Source organism: Colossoma macropomum, unplaced genomic scaffold, assembly GCF_904425465.1.
Source record: "Colossoma macropomum unplaced genomic scaffold, Colossoma_macropomum, whole genome shotgun sequence".
Taxonomy (NCBI): domain Eukaryota; kingdom Metazoa; phylum Chordata; class Actinopteri; order Characiformes; family Serrasalmidae; genus Colossoma; species Colossoma macropomum.
Window position 1 is genome coordinate 10,826,265 of NW_023494802.1, and position 27,585 is coordinate 10,853,849.

The 27,585-nt window shown below is 42.4% G+C and overlaps 1 protein-coding gene across 4 annotated transcripts in view; it reads right to left on the minus strand.

The window, feature by feature from the left end:
* Positions 1 to 27,585, minus strand: part of agrn (agrin) — a 313,528-nt gene that overhangs the window by 45,803 nt on the left and 240,140 nt on the right. For all 4 annotated transcript variants that reach the window (XM_036590661.1, XM_036590660.1, XM_036590662.1 and 1 more), the window contains 8 exons: positions 24,119 to 24,261; positions 22,388 to 22,493; positions 18,346 to 18,468; positions 16,868 to 17,032; positions 14,101 to 14,244; positions 13,017 to 13,141; positions 11,555 to 11,660; positions 2,309 to 2,644 (listed from right to left, as the gene is read on the minus strand). In XM_036590661.1, the coding sequence (XP_036446554.1) occupies positions 2,309 to 2,644; positions 11,555 to 11,660; positions 13,017 to 13,141; positions 14,101 to 14,244; positions 16,868 to 17,032; positions 18,346 to 18,468; positions 22,388 to 22,493; positions 24,119 to 24,261 (1,248 nt within the window). The remainder of the gene's footprint in view (positions 1 to 2,308; positions 2,645 to 11,554; positions 11,661 to 13,016; positions 13,142 to 14,100; positions 14,245 to 16,867; positions 17,033 to 18,345; positions 18,469 to 22,387; positions 22,494 to 24,118; positions 24,262 to 27,585) is intronic.

Consider the following 27,585-nt stretch of genomic DNA (forward strand, 5'->3'; position numbering starts at 1 on the left):
CATTTAGTTTATGTTCTTCAGTTGTGCTATTTATCATTAAATTCTACGAGGTTTATGATCACAGCGTAATTACAAACCCGCCCAGAGAACCGTGAGGCCTAGAGATAACGGTCTTGGTCATTGATTAGCAGTCAAACTCTGTGTGTGGCTGTGAAAATTGTTTTCCGATGCTCCTTCTTCTTCGACCTGTAAATGTGGCTGACAACAACTTGTCTCAGGTTTGGGTAGCTACAGCTTCCCACAGCAAGCAGCGAAGATTACCACTGATGGCTGGAGAAAAAAACAACTCCCGCTCGCCCCAAACAAGTCATAAAGCCGTCAGTGGGGAGATGTTCAAGGACTCCGTGAGCATGAGTGAGGTGGTGAGAGAGGGAGAGAGTGAGAGAGGCTGGACGAGCGAGAGCAGTGGAAAATGACATTATACGTGGAGCAGAGAGCACATCCCTGTGGTTCTGCTTTCACCACTGTTTGTTTTTGCAACAGATTTATGAATCCCTGCCCTGGTACAGTGGGGGGCACAAAATGGACCCCCACGCAGCTTGCTTCTGCCTCATGGGGCTATTGAACCTTGGGGAGGCAGGAGTCTGTCAAGCAGCCCCCCAGAGACTCATCCCCTCGGCTTGGTAGACAGTCCTCGGGTCCAGCAGTGACAAGACAATAAATCTGAAGAGGAAGACACTCAGGCCTTGCCATTCTCTCCTCCATCAATTCAGGCAGCCCAACCGTAGTATAGCTGACGTGAGGTCAGGAGAGCTATGGAGAGCTTTAAAAAAGCTGATTGAAAATGGTTTGTGGGCTCCGAGGAGACAGAAACAACAAAAGGACCGCAGGCCTCAGTGGACAGAGCAGTCGTGCAAGGGCTCCAGACACAGGCTGTAATTTTTACACAGTATTTTGCATTCAGATGTGCAGCCACTGCTTGCGTATTCTGCTCTCATTTAACACGTGCTGTGCAAAGTCCAACGGTCGCGCAGAGAGCAGGAACAGATGCCACGGGCTGCATCTTAAACATACTTTAGCACGCAGTGGATTATTAGATCAGGTCAATGTTAAAAAGTGAAGTTGTCATTTGAGTTAAAAGATTTAAATGGGATCAAAATAGAACAACAACTTGAGGTGAGGCATCTAAAATGAACGGTCACTGTAAAAAGTACAGAGATAATGCTGAATTCACAGCAGATTGGCAGTTATCCTCATAAATAAGGTCATATCAAAAAGGTTAGCTGTCATTTAAATGAAAGTACTGTAGGGTAGTAGAGTAATAAAGCAGTTTGTGGTAAGGTGTCTAAAAGCAATAGTCACTGAAGGTGAATTTTACCACATTTGCAGAGTCAGAAATGTTGAAAGTAGGGGTGATAAGAACCAAATATCTGAAGCGCTTGATGCCACGAAACGGTTAGGAATTCACTGATAACTGAGACATTGCTTCACATCAGTTTTCGGCCTAAAACCCATTTTTAAAACCCATTAATGGAGGTACATGCAGGGCACTGGAAGGCAAAACAGTCCTTAAAGAAAACTCAGAGACCCATTGTTAAATCTTTTAGACTTCTTAAAATCTTTCAGAACTTATGTATTTTATTATTAATGTTTCGTTTTTTATACTTACCTGATTTGAGTCATTTTTATTATTAAATTTACTTTTATTATTTGATATGTTCTTACATGTTATTAATCCCTTTTCCCTGTATCAACTCGGCAACATTGTAAACGATCAATGTTCTCTGAGGTTAAATAAAGATTATATATATATATACACACACTCGATCTACAGTGCATATATATATATATATATATATATATATATATGCACTGTAGATATCATAACCCCTGGTTTCTATCATTGCAACTGAAGAAACCCTAAAAATGTATTAAGTATATATATATTTCCCTACAATGTACCACCTTACACCAAACCACACCGAATGACTTTGTTTACATCTCACTGATTAAATATTATAAAATGTTCTAATTCCCCTTTAAAGTACCCATACTGCTAAATGCACAGCATATTTCCAGTTACCCTCCTTGATGGTGCCATACAAAGAACTACAGTTGTCATTTAATAATTTAAAGTATTCCAAATAAAAAAAAAGCTTGAATAGCAGTTTGTGAAAAAAAACAAACTAAACAGTCATTTTACAAAGTACATTTTAGCAGATTTATAGCAAATTTGCAGTAGCCCTCTAGATAAGACCATATCACGCTTGTGCTCCATTATTCTTTTACACTATTTCCCTGACATGACAGCAACACCCCCTTACCAAAGCGCAGTATTATGGGAAATGTAGTGAGAGGGCTGCATTACCGACTGGCTCTTCTCCGCTCGCCTCCATTCCGCTACCTTCCATGTCATCGTCCCCACTGGGCTCCCCACTGCCTGAGTCCTCGAAGCCAGGGCTGGAGGTGGGGGGTGGGGTGCGGGGTGGATAGTGTGGTGTGGTGAGGCTGTGGGTGAAAGACGTGGGGAATTTCTCGATCTCAGATGTCAGCACGGAGTTTTCTTCATAATCCTCCTCGTAGTCGGATGAGGTGGTGGTGAGGCCATGGCGTGGAGAGGTGACCTTGACGTGTGCAGTGGGAGGGGTGGCGCGTGGAGTGATCGGGAGGGTGGTGGGCTTGACCACAGGCTCTGAGATGGATTCTGGGAGGAAAGCAGGAATGGATTGATGGGTAAGCAAAGATGGAAATGTTTCTGTAAGCCCCACTTCCCTCTCCTGCTCTTCGACACTCTTTCAGTTGTTAGCTTAATTCTACATTTTTTCCACTGTTTTTTTTCCTTTACAGAAGATATGGCTGAGTGCTCTGCATGGCTCTCTGTGGGGCGTACAAATCCTGAGCTCCACTCTGAATGCCTCACAGATTACTATCGAAATCAGCTAGGTGGAAACGCTGGGAATAAACCCACTCCCGCCTGCGAAAAGCATCATGTTTCAATCAGGTCATTTAGGCTCCATTAAATCCAAACACACTGAACACCCCAGCAGCCTGTCTCTCAAGCACAGCCAGGAAGCAAAAACCTGGCTTCATTCAGATATTCAGTCAAATATGCAAGGCATTGACAGGGAGGTCTCATCTTCAAAAGGCAGGCCTATTGACAGTTTTAGGTGGTTCTTGCTCTTTCCAAATTCTTTGATGGCATATTGGCTGCACTGGCTAATTACTAGTATTGATCCATGTCAAAAAAGGAAGCCATATTGATATAACCCCAGTGTTTCTCCTGTTATTAAACAGGCCAAACTCACATGCTGCCTGGCTTGGAAAAGATACAGATGTGAGGATATAACTGATAAATCTTTGCTTCAAAGCATATGCTTTTATGTGACGTGTGCTCACGTTTTGGCCAAAGTAAAATCTAGTTTCAAATGCACTAAATTCAGATCCCAAGTACAGCACAGATCTGATCACAGATCTGACTGCATTGTGTGGCAGACAGTATTTAGAAATGGTTTAAAGAAATATGAACATTATTCCTACAGATTTCTATAAAAATATATGCAAATTATTCTTTGGCCCAGTATGAGCTGTAAAGCATTCAGCTGTACATGAATTCTTCTGATATATACTAGCTGACTATGAATTCTATGAACTATACTAGCTGACTATGAACTCCTAATCAATCACTGTTGCACTTCTTAAAAGAGATATAGACAAAACACTAATGTATTAATATCTTAAATGGTCAGGGCCCACTGGCAGTTTTATTACACACTTCCATAACCTAAGAATATCTCAGCCAGTTTGCAATGAAGTCCTTGTAGTTACTGAATAATAGGCCTTAGTATGTAATAAGCCTGGGACTGTAAGGGGTTAACATCTACAGTGTATTCACTGTGTTTTTAAAAATAACTTGTAATCTGTTTGATTGCACCACGTTAGCACAGCTTCAAAGTTCCTACCACGTGGCCTAAACGAAAAGTCGTGGTCAGGGGTTCCCAACCTGGTCTTTAGGGCCCTCGGACGGTCCACAGTCTTCCTTCATCACTAGGTGTTGTGAGTAAAATAAAGCTCTGCTGATCATTCTAACACAGTTTTAACAATAAATGGTCTTAAATGCTGGTGTTAAGGTATAATGGCTAATTCACCCTTTCACCCTGAAGATCAGCGCACAGACTGCTGGTCACACAGCAACGCAGACAACAATCTCGCCTAGCTACTAGCTAACAAAAAGGCAAAGACAAGGAAGATTTAAGACAAACATTGATACAAAGACGAATGGACTTATAAGCACTCAGGCATCATTTAAGGTGGAACGGGAAAATTTGAACAAGTAGCTGGAGAACAAGAAGCTGACTTCAGAAAAGTGGCTATAGCTGAGCTAAAGCTTAAAGCAGAGCAAAGTAAGTCTGAGTTTTTGTTGATGTTATGCTTTTAGCCTCTACTACAATGTTAGCACATACTGAGACATATTTACAGGCAAGATGGTAAAATGGACATAAAATGTGGCTTTGATTTTTGTTGAATTGACAAAATGGCTCTTTCTAACATTTGGGTTGTGGACCCCTGATCTAGGGGCCCTGAGGACCAGGCATTGGTAACTGGTAATGACATTGACTTTCAATGATTCTGAACAGCTAGTGGTTTATCATTGCTATCTTAAAACCCATTTAGAGTTCTGCTACCCAACCCACGCTTGACAAGGTCTACCAAAATATCAGGTTTCGGAATGAGTTCAGGCACATTTGTCGTGCAACATGGATGTGCAAAATACATTTTCTGTCAGACCTGGTTGTGTCCAGGCTTAAAGACGAGGGTACGAGTCAACTTCGGGCTTCAATTTAATGCTAATACAGACCTCTCAACGCAGCTGCATGGTGGCCCTCATGGCACTGAGGGAAGTCACAGTTTAACTAAAACAGCCAGGCTATAGGCCACAGTCAATGCATAGTATTTGTCCATGCTCTGCATGAGTACTGCAAGTGCATAATAAAAATTACATATCAAAGACAGGCTTTGATGCTTTCCCCTATAAAAAACCTGCATGGACAAAAGGCTTTACCATGTGGGCTCTTGAACAGAGTATAATGAAGGGCTCGCTAGCTGTTTGGTTATACTTGACTGCGGAGTGCGGCTGAACCGTGTTGTGTTCTAGAATGTGTGTACATGTATGTGTCTGCTGTGTGTATGAGTATGTGTGTGTGAGAGCGAGTGTGTGTGTCTGTAGATATGAATTATATATACTCAAAAGTTGCCCTCCTGTAGGGTTGCTTTAATCACAGACAGCCGGAGCGCCTAGTGATAAATGATTGATATAAATAGGGCAGAAATGCAGGGTTTAGCTCTGGCTTCAAAGCCGGCACACTCTCCGCTCGCAGCGCGCCCGCATCCGTCAACACAGCCGCCGCCGCAGCCTTGTCAACACAGCCGCAAAGCTACTCTTCACCAGAGAAAGAGAGCGAGAGAGGCGAGATGTTAGCATTAAACCGCACAAGGCCCTTCTGCAAAGCACAAATATTCTCTGATCCGAGTGATAAATAGGACAATAAGTGTGCCGCAGGGGAATCGAGCCATGCTGTGAGGCTATGCTAGGCTGCTAAGGAGAACATAGGAACAGTGCAGCCATGCAAGCGTGACAAAGGAGCGGCCTGGATTCTGCCTCGGAGAGTCCCTTGCGGACGGCATAACCGCACTTCTCTTGGATTTGTGATAGCGCAAAGCGCTGACTCTTAAACCGCATGCTAATCATGCTAACGTTTGATCAGTAATTAGCCGGCGAGGTGTGAAACTCCACGGGCTTACGGGAATAGTCTGTTTATCCGACAGGCTGTCTGAGAGGAGCCGAGAGGAGCGGAGAGTGGAGAAGATACGGCAGCTCAGCGCCGGAGTGCAAAGATGCTATCGGCGTGTGTTGTGGCACATGTTGCTTTTCTCCTCGGCTACACCTGTCATTCAGGATTCAGGCCTGTCGCTAGCTCCCAGCGAGAGGGAATGTGGGGTGCGGGCCTGCTATCAGTGACTGAGCTCTGAGGCCTGTCACACGCAGACACACATACATGGGCATGTGCCGCACACCAGCTGAAGGAAAAACAGCGACTGGCAGCACAAGCAGTTCAGCGGAAGCATAGACTAATCAGGTTTAACGCTTCATTTGATTTTCCGGGACGCAAAGCCGCAATATTAGAAGAAAGACGGGGGTGAAAAAAAATCATTGTCATCTTCTGTTGCCTCGGCTGTGTAGTTATCTCTGAAAGGCAGTTATTAAGATGGCTTTCTGTCTTTTTCACACGTCGGGAAGGGACTGCAGAGGGAGACTGTGATAGAAGGAGAAGGAGCAAGAGAGAGAGAGAGAGAGGGGGAGAGAGAGAGAGAGAGAGAGAGAGAGAGAGAGAGAGAGAGAAGATACAGCGAGACAGAAAGCAAGAGGAGAGAGACGGGAGAAAAGAGAGGAAAAGAGAAAAACAGAGAAAAAAGAAAGCAAGACAGATTAAACAGGTGGACAAAAATACAGAAAGAGTGAGGGATGGAAGGAGAGAGAGCAGGGGAAGAAAAGAGAAAGAATGAAAAGAGAAAAGAATGAAATAGAGGGAGAAATAAAAAAGGGGAGAGGAAAAAGAGAAAGTGACAGAAGGAGAGAAAAGAAAAATTAGAGAGAAAACAATATGTAGAGAGAAACAGAAATAAAAGAAAAAGAAAAGAGAGAGAAAATGAGAGATAGAAACGAGTGAGACAAACAAAAGAGGGAGAAAGAGAGAGAAAGAGGAAAAGGTAGAGAGAGGAAGAGAGAGAGAGAAAGAGAAAAAAGAAAGATTAAAGAATGAGGGAAAGAGAAGGAGAGTGAAATAAGACCGACAGAGAAGACAGAAAGAAAAACAGTGTGAGAGAAAAAGAGAAGAGAGGAAAAGAGAGAAAGAAAAAGAGACAGAAAGAGGGGAGAGCAAGAAGGTGGAAAGAAAAGAGAGAAATTAGAGAGAAAGGGAGAGAAACGAGAGAAAGAGAACATAGCAGAGAGAGAGAGAGACAGACAGAGAAAGAAAAAGAGCGAAAGAAAGGAAAAGAGAGGGAGAAAGAGGATGGGAGAAAGAGAATGAGAGAGAGTGAGATGTGGAAAAAATAAGCGGGAGAGGAGCAGAAGGATGGGCGAGGGAAAATAAGAAAGTGGTAGTGGGCCAGGACAAGAAAATCAAGGCTAACATTGAGCAGAGAGATGCTGGTGCCATATGCTCACACATGGACTGCCAGTTTGCCACAAACATACAGGTGATGACACCATATGCGAGCGGATGGAGCTGCCAAGCCTTGGCCATTCGCTGTGCCAAAACTTTCCCGAGCATTCAGCTGAGCCGGTCAGGCACCTGAAAGCTCTCCCTCACGTTTTGTTAGCTTTTGTGCCTCTCACGGCGCTGACTGCTCTATTCTACCAGCACACAGATTGGGCAGGCTCCTCATGTGTGCACGCTGAGCGCGGGGGAAGCTCGTAGGCTGTTTTTCAACAGCACTGATGTCATTTGTTCAGCATAGGAGTGTTCGGCGGGTGGTGGAAGAATGAGGCAAAGAAAGAGAGGGAGAATAAAAGGGAAACAGAGACGGAGCAAGAGAGAGAGAGAGAGAGAAAGAGACTTTCCGCTAATTCCCACGCAGTCACACGTGAAATGAGCTTGTGATCTAGCCCCCCTACTCCACCTCAGGGCTGAGGAGCAGCCAGCGGCCGGCACGCCGCCGCGGAAGAAATTAATAACAGTCACTGCTGTCACCGGCTCCCCCTCAGGCTGGGAGAGAGTGGCTGCAGCCCCAAGACGGCACCCTCTCTTCTCCCACTGCTCGGGCTAACTCACGAAGAGGTGTGGGATTACATGCCAGACACGCAGCTATCTCCAGGCAACAGCCAGGGAGAGTGAGGATCTCTATTTAATTTCAATAACAACCTAGGGGATAGGGGCAGTAATCGCAACATGATCTCTGAACATCAATTTGCTGCGTACTGTATCTCTCACATTGCAGTGGCCCTATGGCGCTGCAGATCTACACAACCCACCGCAGCAACAGAGTGAACTGGGGAAGAGGTTTCGCCTGCTGCTTGGGTGCTGTTTGACAAACTTTGCATCAAACGGCAGCAGTGCGAACCTCCGGCGGGTTAGATCCTGCCCCCTGCCCCCGGTACCAGCTCCAATACTCTGGAGCTACTTGGATGTGCTATTCACCATCTTGCTGCTAGACCTCATCCGCTCTGCATTCCAGTTCCAGAAAAGACACTCCTGCGCTTGCCCTCGGGGGGATCCCTGCTGCCATCTTGAAGGGTGGTTCTGATTTTCAAAGAGGTTGAGGGAAGCTTCTACCAGCAGCCTCTTGAACCCTTGAACTGACTCAAGGGAGGAAGTCTACATCTGTAGACTTCAGGCAGTGGCATATCCCGAGATGCATTCAGATTTTTTGTCACAGCCCAAAGGATGGCTTTAAATGCTAAAACTTTCATGCAACTCTAGTTGCTTCCCACCTACATGAAGCTAAATTGCACTTGAGTTGCATAAGGATGTCAAATGACATACTTTCAAACAATTGACCCCCCCAACCAAGATTAAATATTGATTTTCAAAGACTTAACATTCACAGAATAGATTTACAAACTCGAATATATTATGAAAAACAGTTAATAGATAAAATATTAGCTTGAAATAATATACAAAGACATTAAAAATGCTGCAAATATGTAAATTAAATAACCTTATATAGTGAGACGATACAGTCTATCAGAAAAGATGCGCAGGGTTATCTAGTGGAGTCAAATATGTTGTGTGCAACTTTGTTTTTGAATTGCTTTGAGTAACTGTCACGTTGCACCGAAATTACATTGCAGGTGACTCACAACTAGTTGCATGGGAAGTTTCACTGTGTAAAGCCAGCCTAAAGGCTATCGCACAGTGGTGTACCACTTAGCATACAGGATAGCTATAATGTATAGAAAGCGTCACAAAGGGAGCGCTCATAAACATCAGGCTCAGGTTTATCGTAAAGATTTGATGGAATAAATCTTTCAACATCATTTAGTGAATTTATCATGTTTGGTATTGGCTAACAAAGTCTTCACAAGCCTGATATTTTTTAAGCCAAAAGATCTGAGGTGAAAAAAAACTGGGCTAGTAAAGTTAGCTAATGTAGCTAACCATTAGCATTAGCGTTCTCAGTGTAAATTCCAAACCGCAAGCCACCTTCCATCGATTTCTGTGATTGATTTGGGTTTCATTTAATGTAAAAAGAGGAAAATCCTGAGTGGCATGGTGGTGCTTAGAGAAACTGGCACTGCTCAGAAATGTCAGCGGTGATGCGCACACCTTCATTAACTACAGTGGTATTGATTTTATGGAAGCGCTGCAGCATGTCCAGTATGTTGTTGCCTCAAAACAAAGAGCTGCCCCTATCTAACTCTGAGCTAATGACAGATAGCTATGTGATTATTTTGTCATTGGAAATGATTTCAGCGAACAGCAATTTCTTACAGCTAAAGTAAATGCTACTTATGCTACCCTAGCCTTTCCCTTTGTGCTAGTTAGGTAAGTGCAGCTTGGCTGTATCTGTCCAAAATCCATTTTTGAGGGAGTTATTCTTTCCATTCTATTAAGAAAATTTCCTTCAGCAAGTTTGTGCTTGTGTTTGCTACATATGATGCACAGGAGTGTGGTGGGGACCCAGAAGAAGAAATGGAAGTGGTGACTAAAAGTGAGAGACTGGTTAATGAATGTTCAATCATCTCTCATGTCATATTTTGTATTTATCATCATGTCTACCTGCATGAAGCACTAATCTGCTTCTGGGCATTGCATACCTGCCGTATGCTATACTGAACACCTTACCTACCATGTACTCATACCTAACGCTCTGCATATATTTAACATAATTCAATTCCAGTTCTATTTCTGGCAGTTTTTGACAGACTTCTAACTCTGTTTAATCTCTCAATTGGACTACTTTGGTCATAAGAAATTTTTCTTGCCGCTGTCACTCTGGCCTTGCTCATTAGTGTCCTGGACCAAAAAGTGTGTAAAGCTGCTTTGGGACAGCTTTCAATTCTACAGCATCCACAGCTATTGTCCAGTCCTGGAGTCCAGCACAGTTTGGCAGTATCCCTATTCAAACACACCTGATTCAACTCATCAGTTAATTACCAGGTGCAGTTGGTGTGTTTGAGCAGGGTTTTCAACAATCTGTGATGGACTCTGGCCCTCAGGGACCAGATGTGAGAATCCCTATCTACAGCTCTGTTCATCAGAGACCTATGAAGCTTTCCTGAGGTCCACTTAGAATGTTTGCATGGGTTTTTATATGAAAAACAGTCATAACCCATTTTTACGTGACCATTTTCCAACCTCTCTTTATCCTTTAGAATTAACCAGGTGGTTTTTTGCTTTCTGTGCCTTTGAGAGTGATTTACGATAAATGAGCATGCTTTCAGCATGAACGAGTGGGGGTGAATTTTAGTAGGCTGAATCCGCTGATAAATGTAAATTTGTTGCTGTTTGTGATATCACAAAAATCATAGTATAATTTCAAAATGGGCTGTTAGCTTCCATATAATGACTTTGAAGTGACAAGTATGTTTTAAAACTTTAATAACACTCTTTTATTTCAGGAAAGTGAGGACAGTTTTCCATGATATGGTCCCTTTAAATCTGACTGATGTGTGGACATAGGAGGAGGAGTGGGAGAGCTTGAGCACAAAACATGCTGGGCATGCTACAGGAGCCAGCAGCTGGCATCACCCGTCACGCCTGCCGCCCGCTTCAGTGCCCATCTCGGAGCACGTCCCCGTAGAGGGCTCCTCTGACGCAGGCTGGCATTCTGCTCCTCACACACTGCCAGCATGAAAAAAACTCCGACCTTGGCCCTCTCCCAGAATCCCCTCTCCTCACATCCAGAGAGAGAGAGAGAGAGAGAGAGAGAGGAGAGAGGAAGAGAGAGAGAGAGAGGGAGAGAGGAAGAGAGAGAGAGAGGGGGAGAGAGAGAGAAAAAGAAAGGGAGAGACAGCGAGAGAGAGTCTAAACCATTCTCACTCCACCAGCTCAGCTTCTCTCCTCCAGCCCCAGTGTGGAGCTATAAGTAGAAGCAGCAGGTTTCCAGGCTCTTCCCCACAGACAGTGCTCCTAAACCTCCCTCCAGTCCACACAGGGGGGCTGCAGACCAAACAGTCCAAATGTCGCCCCCTTCCAGGGGATTCAAAAACCCCAGTTTGCAGCCAAGCAGCAGCCTCTCTATCTACAGGGTAGCATCTGGTAGGCAGCTTCCTGATCCCCTGAACCCCCCCACACACATCTAAATACACGCACACACACCTACACACAGACAAAGACACCGCTGATCCTTTATTTCCCATCAGCCCTGCCATGCACCCCCCCAGCAGAGAGCCCTGAGCAGGAAGATCTGATAGGTTAAACCAGCCTCCCTTACTCTGTGAGTGAAACTGACACGTGTGAGAGCTGACAGTGATCTGTCTGTGTCATTCATCATAACCAGAAAGACTGATATTCCTGTCACTCTGAGAGCCGGCCAGCAATGATTTATTTGTGTGGGTGGGTGAGTGGGTGGGTATTAAACTGACTCAGAGTGAGCTAGAGAGTAGTCTCACCTGTGCACTGGCCTAAGTGCTTCACAGTAATTTCCTTGTCCTGTCGACAGGCAATAGTCCTCAGCTGGCACTGGTCAGCGTAGGTCACACCATCAGAGCCACACACCTGCTCACACACAAAAAGAGTCACAATACACTCATAACACACACCATGACAGTTGTGAGACTCAATATATACTTGCAGAGTTACACTATATGCGTTTTTTACAACCAAGTCACTCATTTCCAATTGTTTCCAATAGGAGAGCTGCATTTTTGTGCTGGGCGCCTCATGTTTTATGTGCTCTGGGAGTTAAAAAAAAAGTTACTTACAGGGTCTATATAATACATATTTTTCATCAGAGTTTCTCTCTGAGGTCCACTTATAATGTTTATGTGGACTTATATACCAAAAATAATTCATTTTCATCATAATCCATTTTTACATGACCATTTTCCACTGTGCCTTTAAGGCTGATATATGTAAATGAGCACTTTTCTGACTGGCTTCTCTGTATTGTGCCTCAAAAAAGCAGTCCAGGCTGAAAGACTCCTTATAATGTCAGTATGAGTGGGTGGGGCTAAACAGCTGTAGGCTCCAAATCTCCCCTACCATGTCCAAAAATCCAAATATACACAGTTTCACCCATGTCCCAAATATAGTTAATCACCAAACAACATGTTTGGTGTCTGAGGTTTGCTTCTTTAGTTTTGCACTGGAGCTACAAGGTTAATGTAGCTAACATGAAATATAAGCTTATGCACTCTTAGATAGCATCATACACACTACGTGCCGACATACTCACATATTCACCTCAAACTATGTCAAGCTGTTAATGTACCCTAAACTGAATTGTGGTTTCTGACAGCTTTGGACAGATTTTCTATCTGTCTAACATGGACAAAAACACTGCATGGCTAAAACATTAGCAACAGTTACTCTGATGCCTGAATTTTGTCAGAATTTTTATAGAGAACTTGATGCAGTTTAAGGCAAATGAATGACGATGAACCGATGGTTGTAAGCCTACTTTACTTGTTAGCTATCCCTCTTGAAAAACACAGCCTAGCTAAGCTGGTTTATGCTGGTTTGTGTTGTTCTGTTGCTGGTTTACCTGGTCATCCAGCTTCATGCAAGTGTACCAACATTCAAAACACAATATCAGCATAACAGTTTTTATTGTTGCCAACCAAAATCCAGAACATAACATATGCTAGTTTTGCTTGTGACCATCTATGCTTATGCTGGTCTTTGCTGTTTTCTCTAGTAGGGATCAGCTTTGTCACTCAAGTACAAATCTAAAGAAGCTACCAGACACCAAACATGACTATATTTGGGCGCAAAATTTGCGTAAATATGATTTTTTTTTGACAAACTACTCTTTTAACCACTTTCCTCAACTTATCATCTTAGGGTAAGGACATAAATGCGTAAAATCACCAAACTATTCCTTATGAGTAGCTTATGAGCAGTGTAGCCCACCTTAGTCTTGTTCTCCTGGTCACAGTCCGGCGATGGGCACTCACAGTGAGCCTGTCCGTTCACCTCGACGCACGAGGCTCCGTAGAGGCACTGCAGTTCAGTGCAGGATGTGGGTGCGAGGGGACCTGCAGCACAATTAATTCATCAGTTCGGTGCTTGGCCCCCCTACCCTGTCCAAGCTAACACATCCAATTACTAAAACATGAGTGACTGTTTGATTTCAGATCGATCCCCCGTTCTAAACCCCCGAAAAGCCAGTCGCGTCCTTGTGTTTGAACAGAGGGCTTGAAGGAGCAGCTGGTCCCAGGGCCCTAGAGGCCTTTCGCCACTGAAGCCCACCCTTTGCTCTGACATCACAGCGGTGAGCTGCAGCAGGGGCGCCTCTTATCTTTCATGTAAAGACTTTCATCTGGCTGGAACCACAGGAGCCCCCGAGTGCCCCACTGCTCTGATGGGACTAACAGTATTGGCTTCATTAAGCACTTGACTTCCTCAATCCTGTCAATAGCTGACAGTAGGACTCTAATTACACAGAGGCGAGCTGACGCGGCGGGCTCCCATCAGGGCGCACTTCTAATTTCCCCCAGCTCGTGTTTGATTTCTAAACGGATAGACACCTTGTTAAATAAGCGGTTCGATCCTGAAGTGTATAATTTGATACTAACGTAGCGCTGTCAAGAAATCAAATTAGTTCCTGTTCTTCTGCGAGTAATAGTAATGTTGCATCTCTGTTTCATGTTCGGTCCGAAATGAGAAGGAAAAAAAATAGATATTAATGAAAGTCAAAAAGTAACAAACACAGGAAGATCAAAGCGCATGTTTCTGGACAGAATCCCTCAGTTTTTGTGCTCATTAAAATCCTGTAGAGACAGGGAAAGCCCACCCCTGTCAGGTACAGCTCAGATGGACAGAGAAAGTGCGTGGCTCTGCAGGGTTTCCAGGTCCTCTCTGCTCCACCGCTAGTGCATGCAGCAGCAGCTGGTGTGATGTGTGTGTATGTATGTGTGTGCGTATGGGGGTGGTGGGGGCTGGGGTGTGGTCTTGGTTGAGGGGGTGGGGAGCGCCCTGGCAGGTGGGGGTTTACCTTTGTCACAGCCGTTAGCAGCCATCTTGCTGCCGTCGGGACAGACATCACACTTCATGCCCTTCACTCCGGTCTTACAGGAGCACAACCCCGTCATCTGCTCACAGTCATCTCTCACAGAGCCTACTGCATCACAGTTACAGGCTGCAGAGAGAGAGAGACACACACACACACAGAGAGAGAGAGAGAGAGAGAGAGAGAGAGAGAGAGAGAGAGAGAGAGAGAGAATAGTCTTTATTGTGTCTATGTACATACTACTACAGCACTGATACAACAACATCATATTTCTAAGGTCACATAGTCATACTTTTTCCTTCCATTAAAATGAAAAGGTAGACTGACAGGAAGAAAGAGAGAGGAAAGAGATCAGGAGAGACAGACAGTGTCTCATATGTTCTCATATATATATATATATATATATATATATATATATATATATATATATATATATATGCTCATTGTCCATTTTATCAGCTCCATTTACTATACAAGTGCACTTTGTAGTTCTACAGTTACAGACTGTAGTCCATCTGTTTCTCTGCATACTTTGTTAGCCCCCTTTTACTCTGTTCTTCAGTAGTCAGGACCCCCATGAACCCTCACAGAGCAGGTACTATTTGGGTGGTGGATCATTCTCAGCACTGCAGCAACACTGATGTGGTGGTGGTGTGTTAGTGTGTGTTGCGCTGGTATGAGTGAATCAGACACAGCAGTGTGTACATATTGCTGCTGTCAGAAACCTTGTATCTCCAAAATGGTAATTTCACAGGAGAAGGAAAAAATATACTTAACTTTTAATGTAAGTCAATGTAATTAGATTTTTTCCCAAGTAATTTTGGGTCATTTCTTTTAGTCCATTCATCACGAAATTTAAACAATACATAAAGGGCCACAGCATTTTCAAATTATGTAAAAAACTGAAAAACAACAAAAATTGAGATACGAGGTTTTGTTCCAACAGCAGAGATAGACTGACAGACAGAGAAAGAGAGTCCCAATTCAATTCAGTTCAGTCCTAAGGATGGAAGGAGGGAGAAAGAGGCAGGAAAGAGAGAGGGGGGAGAAACTGAGAGGGAGAGAAAGGAGACAGGGATAGGGATAAAAAGTGAGACAAAGTGAGTGAAAGAAATAGAAAGGGTAAGACGAGATGGGGAGAGAGAGAGAGAGAGAGAGAGAGGGATATATAGACGGAGACAGAGAAACAGGGAACATGCAACAGAGAAAAGGAAATAGAGATGAACAGAGGTTGAGGGGATAAGAGATGGAGAAAGGGGGGACATATAGATGAAGACAGAGAGAGAGGATGAAAGAACGATAAAGAGAAAAACAAGGTGAGATGGAGGGACAGGGAGATGGGAGGACAAGAGCTGATGAGAGAAGGAAGCAGAGAAACAGAGGGAGAGACAGAGAGAAGAAAAACAAGTTGAAACAACAGTACAAGCTGAGCAGGTTTTATTAGATTGTATGAGCCTCTGAATTCAATTTCACTACACACACACACATACACACACACACTCTCTCTGCTGTGTGACCTCCAGGTCGTATCGGAGGCTGTTCCTGCACGTCTTTGGCTCCAGCCAGTGGGGGTTCATTGGAGGGTCAGGTGGCCCTGGGGTGAGAATGTGAACAGACACGCACACACACATGCATGCGCACGCTAACCCCCGGACCACCTCTGGGATAATACAAACCACCTCATGCTGCTCAAATCAATGCTTGTTTTCCACCACCTCCGCGCTGCAGTGATGCACTAATACTCACGGCAGCCTGTTCACTGCTCTACAGGTCAGAGTATAGTACACACACATATAGACTTCCAGCCAGTCTCAATGACTCAGAATGCCTCTGTCAACAGAAATCACTGTCAAGCCTGGAAAGATATGTGCAGGTTGTCTATTTGGGTTTGCACAAAAGCAGAGCCAAAGCGGTTTTAACAGAACGTTTAGCACTCGATAACAAAGCTCGCCGGGATGAGCAGACTCATCCACTGAGTACGAATCTAAGGCTTGACAAAGAAATGAAGAGAGACAACGAGAGGTAGAAAGCAGAGGTGCCTGGAAACATAGGCTCTTAAATAAAATAAAACTTAAAAAAACTTGTTATATTATTAATCAGTATTCATAGGCAAAATCATGTGAGTGGTGCAAAGGGCAGTGTGTTAGCCACTGATGGAGTGGTTGGTTTTTTCTTTAGCCTAACTAAGTAAGTACTTGACTGGGGCATTCGTGCTTTCACTGATTCTTAAAAAATGATTTATTGATTTGAACTACAGATTTGCCAATCTTTAAAGGTTAATTTCCAAACTTAATAATTAATAAATTTAATTATATTAGGACGTATATAAAAAACAATTCAGAGTGGTTTGTGTGAAATGTGCCGTTCTAGAGTAGCCAGAATTGTGGTGGCAGGAACCAGACGTCTGAAGAGTTTAATGCCTCTAAAAGCCCTTTTTAGAGGCATTAAACTCTCACTTCGGCCTATTTTTTTAATTCCATGGTAAAGAGGTGCATATACAGTGTTGTAAAACAGAACAGGATCTCTAAAATGACCCATTTCACATCAAATCACTCTGATCTATTTCAGCAGCTGGATTATGCATTCATTTTGAAAAACTGATGGAATGTGCCTTTCACACTTCAATCAGCAAACTAAAACATAAACTGTTCATTTGTACAATGTAGCTGTGATTGACATTTATTTATCTCTTGTCCCCTCCACATTTTGGTGTCACCAGTCGCCCCCTGATAGAAAGAAAAGGCTCTCTTACGTGTGCAGCCGCTCGTGTTCTCCGTGACAATGCCGCGGAAGTTCCAGAAGCCTGGCTCGCAGCGGTCACACTTCAGACCCCCAACGCCGGGCTTGCAGGAGCACTGGCCAGTGGTAGGGTCACACGTTCCCCCGTATGAGCCGTAGTGGTTGCAGTGACACTTGCCTGAGCAAGAACACACACAATGTCAACACACATGTAAACAAAACACACACACACACAAAACAAAATCACAATAAAAATGTATCACTTTAGAGTAGGGGTGTCAAACTCAACTAGTAAATATTAAATTAAAAAATCTCATATTAAAAAATCTCATCAAATCTGTGGGCCAGAGAAAAAAATGTTTTTATTTTATTTTTAATTATTGTTGCGCTGTGACCCAAACTGGCCATTGTTTATTCAAAATACGCAAAAACTTCAAGAGTAAAATACAGACACTTGTAGTAGACCTTGAAATATTAAATGAATACTTGAAATATTCAAAATCTAAATGTCCCCAGGATGTAGGTCTTTTAAACCTACCTCTTTGTTTGAACTAGACGCCTGGCATCCTTTCTTTGCTGCACGTTCATTAAGACTTGGGCTCAGTTTCTGAGCTGCTAAGCTGACGTTGCATTTGGTGATATGACTGGTGTGGAATTGCACAGAATTGTGTAGAACTGTCCTATAGACTGATGTTAGGGTAGGAGAGTTGGAGCACATTACATTGCACTGCATGCTGGGGACTGTAGTGCAGCGCATTGTGAAACAGGATAATACTAATAGAAAATTAAAATACTTTTGCGGGCCGGACAGGATTGTGTGGCGGGACTGATCTGGCCCACGGGCCTTGTGTTTCACATATGGGCTCTAGAGAAACTTACAGAGTCAGGGTGGTGACAGGAACCATCTGAAGGATGTAGCACTTCTAAAAGTGCCCTCATAGAATATGAATATGCTGCCTGATGCCTGAGACATTGTGTTTGAACAGTTTTAAGATAAGGCTTTGGCTTAAAGCGTATGTTTTAAATCCATTTGTAGCAGAGAGGTACACGCTATAAGGCAGAGAGGTAGTGTTATAAGGCAGAATAACAGCTAAAGAAAATTTATTTTTTAAAACTTTAGAACTTAATTTTACAATTATCCAAATTATACATACAAATGGCTATGGTTTATGTTGTTGACTCCTAGTTCCAATCACCACCATTACAAAGAATTTTGACTTTGATGTTTCTCTAGTGCTGCGCATTTCACATCAAACCAGTCTGAACGGCTTTGTTTACATCTCAACTGAATGTACAAGTTTTAAAGAAATCTTGTATTACATTATCTTATATTATATTAAGCTCCATCACTACAAGACTAAATGAATCTGAATTCAGAATAAATGTAACAGGAAAACATGGGTAACAGTATATATTGTGCCGCAGGCCCACCAACAGCACAGTTAAGAGATCAGGGGGTCATTCGGAGACACGGTACAGAGCTGTACGTACTAGGACATCCTGCCAATTCCACACCGAGGGCAGCGGTCTTGTTGTCTTTACAGCACCCGTACACGGTCTCGCTGCAGTGCACGGGGTTGATCAGCTCAGAGGAAGGATTGGCAGTTGTAGTATCTGGGAGGAAAAAAAAAAGAGGATGAGAGAGATAAGAGAGGGGGACAGAGAGAGCGAAACAGACAAATAAGAGCTTGTTGAAAGATTTGCGGCATTCTTTTAAGACAAATTAGACCAAGCAATCTCGAGCAAAAATGCAATTTAGCGCAACACAATACGAATCGCTCGAGGAGCGGAGGTGGGAGAGCTTGGCTGCGAGATAACAATTCTATTTACAGTTCCAGACAACAATGCAAAAATCAGGGAAAAATGATGCTATTACTAGGCGTGAAAACAAACAATGGACAGCTCAGTGAATGTGTGGTGGCTGACATTTGACACATCCTGGGGGGCCTGTTCTCTCCATTTATTCCTGTCTGAGATAGCGGCAGCAATGTCAAGCTAGGATTTGTGGGGCAGTTGCATGTTTGCATGAGAATCTGCATGCACAAACAATCTGTTATAACAATAAGCTGACTAAATGCAGTCTTCCGGCCTGTGGCAGCCTTAACTAGCAGACACATTTAACTGAAGTTTAGTGGATGCCAGATGGTCTCTTTGTCTAAGTCTCTCTCTCTCTCTCTCTCTCTCTCTCTCCCTCTCTCTCTCTCTCTTCTCTGAATGGGTGCAGGCAATTGAGAGGGGAAAGCAGATCGTTCTTTCTTGCCGTGTTTGCGGTGTGGCGTTTGGATCAGCAGCCGCTTGGTTATAAATCACACTGTTGCTGGTGAGAGTGTGGCGCCGGGGCTCTAATGGTGATGAGTCGCTGGGCCTTTTCGCTGCACTTTTGCAGTGCCAGAGATGGGCTTTGGCCACACTTCATTAAATCTCTCCCTGCTGCACTGGCCCTATTATGACACAGGAACGTTTAATTTCATACTTTCTTTCTCCTGTCACCGTAGCGCTTTTTTTCACCGCCTCCTTCCCCCAAGTTCATCTCTCCTGCAATGCAATCCTTTCTGCCATGACGTGATGCCGTTAAGAATATGGGATAGGTTTGGATCTATAGATTTTATGGATCTTATGGAGATGCAAGACCTGATCAGAGCCTCAGAGGAGAACTAAAAATAAAGGTTCTTAAATAGTTCTTGACTAATGAAAAGATGGTTTGAATCACTGCATCTTTATGGCACTGGCATTATTTCAAAGAACCCTTTATTTTTACGGATGCAGAGCTTTAGAATTGAATTTGGGGTACATGAGTTCCACTTCAATTACAGCCACAGTGCAAAATGTGCTGACCCTAGTCTGCAGATTATGGGGCAGCTGGAGTTGATGGCTGGCACCAAAATGAGGGGCACAGACTCTAAAGTGATTCCTGATCTAGTTTTAGGACAGACTGAGTATGTCAGACATATTTGAATGATTTTTTTGACTAGTATCTGGATGTAATGCAGTAGTTTTTTGCTGTTCAGCAGCTTCAATATGAATGGATGCTGTCAACAGCCAAAGAAAATGAACAGCTATTGTACTTCCATCTTTCTTTGCCTATTGGCTTTGGCTATTGCTGTCTGCTGGTAATAGGGAAGCAATGAATTCATATTATGTGTTTTTTTTATTTTTTGCAGCACATTACATGTTGTGTTCCCCTATATTATATACTGCAATTTATACAATACCTATCTTCGATGGCACAATCTAACTGGGTTGAGAGGCATCCTACCTGTGCTGTTATTTCTGATTTCTTTCTGTATCGTTCTGCTGAGCACCGATTGCTAAGTATCAACTTGTTTTATGGTGCAGCTAACTGTTATTATGTTTCTACTTTAACACATACAAAAGTAGAATTAGAGACACTAGTTCATTTCTATAAGACAGCATTTGACCTGCAGCCCATTTGGTCAGATTCTGAAGAAGAGTGACAGTAGAACTATATAAAAACTATAAATATAAAAGTTGCCCTCAAACAAGCTTTTCAGTTGGTAGCTGCTACGGCAGAGCAACTAAACAACCTGGAATTAGCCAGAAACAGAACACAATTCAGCAAACAAGACAAGCTGTGAACAAAAAGACATTTAAATTAATCTGCCAAGTATTAAAAAAGCTGAGCTGAACCTGATATTGTGTCATTTCGTGCCTCTGTCCACAGCAAAAGGCTACTACTTTTCTAAAGGAACTGCTGATGTTAAAGCACATTTGATTCAATGCTTGGCTTCTTTGCTTTATCTTATTTCTTTCTTTTGCAGAGCTGCTGCGTTAGAGAAATCACATCAAGGTTTTGTGTTATCACCAATAACATCACGGATGTGGAGATCTACGGCATTCGCTCTGGCTGGTGCCTGTGACTGAGTCATCCCTGATGTTATTTGTGATTATACTCTTCCTCTTGTGCTCAAATATGTATGTATGTGTTGTTAAGTACTGTATTTTTATCATGGTCTGTGCATGTGGTCTGATGTTAACAGACTGCACTGCACTCAGTATATGTGCTAAATACAGTTACAACCAATATATCATGTGGCAATTAAAGAATCTATCTGTCTTGTTTAATCTCCAAAAGATCTATAGAAATCAGCAGGAAAGTTTGAGATATTCAGCCTTTTTCACAATCTGTAAGATTTCATAATAAAACTTGCATGGCCAACATCTTTTAGGCAATAAATTTGGCCACCAGTAAAGGGACACTCTGGTCAAACCAGGATTATGTGTTTTGAAGGTGCGAGCAACTCTTTAAAACATATAACTGCTTTGGGTGGATTTTTGGGGGCGGTACAGGATTTACTGGAGGGCTGAGGGCACATGTACATACTTGCCCTGCCTTTTTTTTTTGGTAACTCAGGAAGATAGCTAGCTGTTAATGCTATGAAGCTAGCTATGATATTTTTGCATATACATACATACATATTTCAAACGACCCACCCCCAAAAATCCACCCGAAAGCAGTTGTAGGTTTTCAAAAATTTATCCTACACTCAAGATAAGCCATCTGAAGAGGGTTTTCCTTATTTCCTAGTCATTTCAAGGTTCCACAGACACCTTTACAGTGAGGGGAATCTCTCATTTATGAACATTTTCATGGCTTCAATACCTTCAAAAAAAATGTTAACCTTGGCAGAGCCCAACTTTAGATGGATAGGAAATGACTGAAGAGAAGGAACCATCCTGGATGCTTCACTGGGGGAATTGGAGCAAGGTTGTCTGGGGGTCACTGAGACCTAATTTCCAATTAGCGAAGCTGGCTGCATGCTCTTGAGGCTCCTCATCCTCTCGGAGCTCCGAGGTCGGCACGTGGGCAAAGCGGAGTCGCTCGGCGCATATCAACTGCACAGGCCCAATGAGATTTTCATTGATCTGAGCTCGGCCAATGGGAGGAGGCAGCCAAAAGCCCCCTCGCACCGGTGGAAAGTTCTCCAAAAAGGATTGATTTTCCACGGCTGCTACAGAAGCATGACTGAGCCTGGCTGGAAGGCCTGAGAGGCTTTGGAGCAGAAAACTCAGCAAGAAGGAGAGGGAGTTATAGGGAGAAAGAGATAAGAAGGGGGTGGGAGAATGAGAGTAAGAAAGGAGAGAGAGACAGAGCGAGAGAGAGAGCAAGAGAGAGAGAGAGAGTAGAAAGAGAATGAGAAGAGAGGAGATAGAAAGGGAAAAAAAGATTGCAAGAGAGAGAATCCATGTGTGTATCAAGAATGAAACTCTACTGAGGCCTAAGGGGCTCTGATCACACAGTCTCTCTCTCATTCTCTCTCTCTCTCTCTCTCTCTCTCTCTCTCTCTCTCTTCGCTAGCTGTTCAGTTCTGGACTACACAGGCCTCCTGAAGCTCATAGAAGCACAGCGCTTGCATTCTGCTGCAGTGCTGCTATGACATCAGCCTTGCAATTCAGCGCCACTGTCTCAATAGCTGTCATGCTAACCTCCAGAGAGAAGAGTGAAGAGAACAGGGTTGGGGGTGGGGGGGGTGTATGCAGTCCTTCAGAATGGATGGGGAACAGACTTCCTCACCTGCACAAGGGCCTTGGCTCTGGATCAGCAGGTCCACCATATTCTCACACCTGTTCTTCTTCAGCTCACACTCACTGGTGTAATTGTTCCCGTCTGAGCCGCACACCTGCAGAACCGTCATGGAGCACAAACGAGCTCACCACAATGTTACCAGAATAACCTTTAAACCCCCCCCACACACCTGACCTTGTCCATTTTTTTGAGAAAACAAATTTGAGGAAAAAAGTTACTGTGATAAGAACTTTGTACCTCCAAAATGATAACATTTTAGCTTTTAACTAACTTAATCTGAGATTAACAAAAGTTAATATATGCAAACTTTCTTTCTATACTTCATGAAATGTTAACCTGCCATCTACAAAAAAATAAATACATAAAAACAAAGCCAAAAAAATACAAAGAGTTATCAGATTTTCTTTGTGACAATGACAATATATCAAAATTCTGTGTGTAAGGACAGGCGCACTCTGTTTTTCCTGGAGGCAGAAATACACAAAGAGCACTGTATGGTCTGTTTTTTTTTGCACTGCATTTTTTGAACGCTGCTTCTGGCTGCGCGTCTCCTTGTCGCTAAGCAACAACAGAACTTTAACTGTCAATCAGCTGTGCTAGCTAACCAAGGTTCCGATATATACAGACAGGAAGCTCCGACATGCCTCCTTTCAGAAAGTGATCTAGCATTAATGCACAAAAGACAGCAAGCAAAATGTGTCTCTCTCAAAACAATAGGAAAAAACTGCCCCCCTTCCTTAAGTAGCCAAGACAACTGTTTAAAACTATGTACATTACTTAGAAGTAGTCTTTGCATCTCTTGTGCCTCTCTCATCATCGGTTTATTTAGAATTATTTAATTTGATAAGGTATTATGGGCATTCTGCCTTTTCCAAAAGTAAATAATTTCAGATATATTATTATCACCCAATACTTTGGGTCCAGTTGAACAATAGCAAACTCTCACTTAGCTACCCAGTTTACTTAAAAAAATAAAAACAGAAAACTTCAACATAGAGTCTAATTAAATTCTAAAGAAATACTGTCTCTTGGTAACTTGGTAAATGTCTGTGAGAAAGACTATGGATATACTGAAAGGGTATATAGAGAATCAAGACTAAAAATGTACTGAAGTCATGAAAAGAGACAAAAAAGTGTTTAAAACCTGCCACACTCTGGCATTTCAAAAGAGAACATCCAAATCTGGCTGAGCAACAGTTGTGCAAACTCATGCAATCTGCCTAGAAGACTTCAAAAAGACGTCCAGATAATCTAATAGACGGTCTAAAATATTAAACTACATAAAAGCAGGAGACACTAATGTTTGAGTACTTTTACTTGCCTTATTATTGGTTGTTAAGCTTTTCTGACATAAATAAATAAACGATACTATATAAACAAGACATAAACTGTACTCAGAGAGCATCCCAAAACTGTTTTTGATCACTCTATATTGGTCAAGAAATGAAGAAATAAATAAGCAAAATACAGTAAAATGCAGTAAGTTTTATGTTATCGTAGTACACTTTTAAAAAGTTATTAATATCTCAGTTAGAAGTAATATATCAGCGTTAATATCTTAGTTATAAGTTTAGTCCCTGACTTCTTGACAGGTGAAATGTTTATTTAAGGGTTAACAGAGGACATAGTTTGGTAGAGGCAGCTGCACTAATACAATGCAGACAGTGTGCATATATGTGTGTGTGTGTGTGTGTGTGTGTGTGTGTGTGTGTGTTTGACCTGGATGCGAGGTACGTTCTGGCAGGTGAAGTCACACACACAGCGTTCATCCTCCGTGTCATCATCCCACGATCCTCCGTACTTCTTACAGCGTTGCTCTTCACACGACTCCACTCCAGATCCTGAACCTCCAGAACCACACTCTGCAGAAACACGGACACCTCCGTCAAACACACTACCACCACACACAGCTACAAAGAGTCCACAGCCAAAACTGAAGACAGAAAGAAATAAGCTCAGATCTCCCAGTAACTAAGCACCTCAGAAGTCCTACAAAGAAAGAAGAGTGAAGACAGGAAGAGACACATGGACACAAGGGACCATACAAACATAGACACATTTGCATATCTTAATGCAGCACATTGTCTACTATTAAAGTCAAATATTCTGGGATACTTTTAACCATCTTTTTTTATCTATGGCTGCCAAGAATTAATAGGCGCTGGCTGGTGAAGTGTTTCTACCGAGCGGTGGATTTTGAAAATTGCTTCACGTTGGAGTGGAGATTGAACCAAAGGCACTGCTGGAAGCATGAGATAATGACCAACCATGGAGAGGACCGACGATTGACAAAATAAATTAACAGCTACATCGCTGCGCCACCAGCGAAGCTTCTTCACATTTCAATTAAAGCAGGAGACGGGCAGAAAAATTGGGAAATATTAGCACTCACTCCTCCATGGCGGAAAATCAATGGGAAGGTCTCACAGCTTTAATATCCTGATATGGGGTCTGTATTCCTTTGCGTTAGCGGTAATTAGCATCAACGTCAGCTAAAAGAAGAAGATTCTCTATGCAAGAAGGTGTGAAATCATGAAGGGCAAATCTAGATTCTTCCTCTCCATAAAACTTGAGCATTATGATAAAGAAACGCTAAGATGTCCCAGGAGTGCTCTCCAAATGAAACAGATTTGAGGCGTCTCATAAAGCACAGTCTTCTTTTTCTCTCTCTTATTTATTGAAAATGACTGCTCATTAGTCAAGTGAGTAGACTCACTGGAGATATTACACCCTCCACTCTATCAGCGAGCATTAACGTTATGGCCAGTGACAGCTGTTGAGGAAATCTCCTCAGAGAGGTGTCTCTTTGAGCTTCCGTACTTAATACCTCCTAACTAATAATATGTGACTCTGGAGACGAAACTACAGGCCTCAGGTTAAACACAGAGCTTGAGGCTAGTTTCTAGAAATGGAGAGATCTTACTGTTGTTTTGCTTCACTGTGTAAATGTAATTATGTAAGTGTACAGTTAAGGAAGGTGTAGTGAATTACATTTATATACATTTCACACTCTGTACCAACAGTGAGCACTTTAACAATCCTCTTCTGCTGTTATTCTGTTTTGTTCCAACATAAAAAAGGACAAAATCATGGAGAAAATGTAAAGGATGCTTTTTCTTCATCTGTCACTTATGGAAATCTATTTCCGGCAGTTATAGGAGGAAAATTACTCCTATTATTTTCCTATTATTACTATTTCTGGCAGCAGTATGTCAGAATGACTTAGTTTCCCAAAATAATGACATGGTTTCTTTAGAATTTTAAACAATTACTGCATGAGAATCTTAACACAATTACTTGCATTTATCAAAATATTGAGGTACAATGTTAAAATAATAACTCTTTTAACCTAACGTACTGACATAATGACTTTTCTCAAAATACTCATTTACTGTCTTAAAATAATGACTTATTTTCTCAAAATTTTGACTTACTATGTTGAAATAATTACCAGTTTCTTGATATTTTGACTTACTATGTTAAAATATTGACTAATTTTCTTCAAAATAATTAGCGATTTCCTCATAAATTTGACTTAAATCTTGAAATACTAACTTGTTATTCTGAAAAAAAATATCCTTTTAAAATTTAATTACAAACTTTTGAGGAAATTAATCATTTTGAGATGTTGAGTAAAATTTTTGTCAAAATCTCACGTCTTTATTTAGAGACAGTCAAAATCGCAAGAACACAAGTCATTATTTGGAGATAATAAGCCAAAATGTTGACATGCTGCTGTCAGAAACAGAGGAGAAATAAAAAACATAAGCGTGGGACTTTTTCTGCTCCACCTGGCAGGAATAGGCTGTAATTATTTAATTAATTACATATGAATTATAATTAAATATAACTGAATGAGCTATAAGTGAGAAATAATTCATATCAAATTACAACACACTTTAATAATTGCTGAGGAAAGCTGCAGCTCCTAAGGGTTCACATTTAACCTCAAAGTTCTGGCTATGCTAATACACAAAGATTCATCAGCAAGCACCAAACATCTGCCAGCGTAATGAGTTAAACAAGATGTAGAAGGTTGCTGCTGTGCATGATCCAGCCCCCGTTCTTCTGCAGCTTGCTCTAAACACTTTCAGCTCTGTGAAGACAAGTCTGGGCGAGGCGAGCTCACTTGGCCTGATGGGAAAATCAATAGCATGCCGGTGGAACTGCCACTTAGCATAAAGCTTCTCCTTAAGCAGATTATGGAGCGGGTCAGGGTGCAGCACCAGGCGAAGAGTGCGGCAGCAGCTGCATTCGAGCCTGCCTAGCGCTGCTTATCAAAACTCCACACTGACACGGTCCCACTGGATCCATACTCTGGAAGGGCATTCAGTTCATTAGTCTCAGACTGGAAACAATGACGGCACTCAACTCTGGAGATCTGGTCAAATAAGATACACTGTGCAAATAATTCTCTCTTTACGCACCACGCTTCAGCTCCAAAGCATGATCAATGATAGCATGTGCCTAATGTAGTGAGCTGATACTGCAGCTTATTTTTCACTGTACTGATACATAGGGGTGGGGAATATGACAATATGCTGTTCATACTGCGTATGATGATAAATCATGGTATGGCGTTATGGGTATTGTAAGAACTTCCAGAACACTGAACAAATGTGTCATAAGAAAGACTTGAGAGCCTGTAAACAACAACCATGGTATAGTTACTGTATAAACTGCATAGTTTACTAGACTGGATTTAGCATTTATCATTATTAGCAATAAAATCTCACATTTAATGTAACCAGACATTTTTCCTAGAAATTTTGGAACATTTGTTTTGGTCCAATCGTCTGTGTGTCTCTCTATCTATCTATTTATCTATTTTATATATTTTATATATACATCCACCAAAGGTATCTGGATTTACATTCTAATTTGTGAATTCAGCTACTTTACAGTGCACCCGTTTCTGACACAGGTGTTTAACCGCATATGCGCTGCTTTCATTCTCATAATATCACCATGCCTAATGCTTACCACTGGCTAGAAAGGTATATAGCCCCTCGAATTGGACTGTGGAGCAGTGGAACTGTGCTCTCTGGAGTGATGGAGCTCCATCCAATACCTTTAGCATGAGTTAGAGGGGCATCTGTGGTCTAAAACTAATCACCCAACATCAATATCTGACCTCACTAATGCTGTTAAGGCTGAATGTAACCAAATCAACACAGCAACGTCAT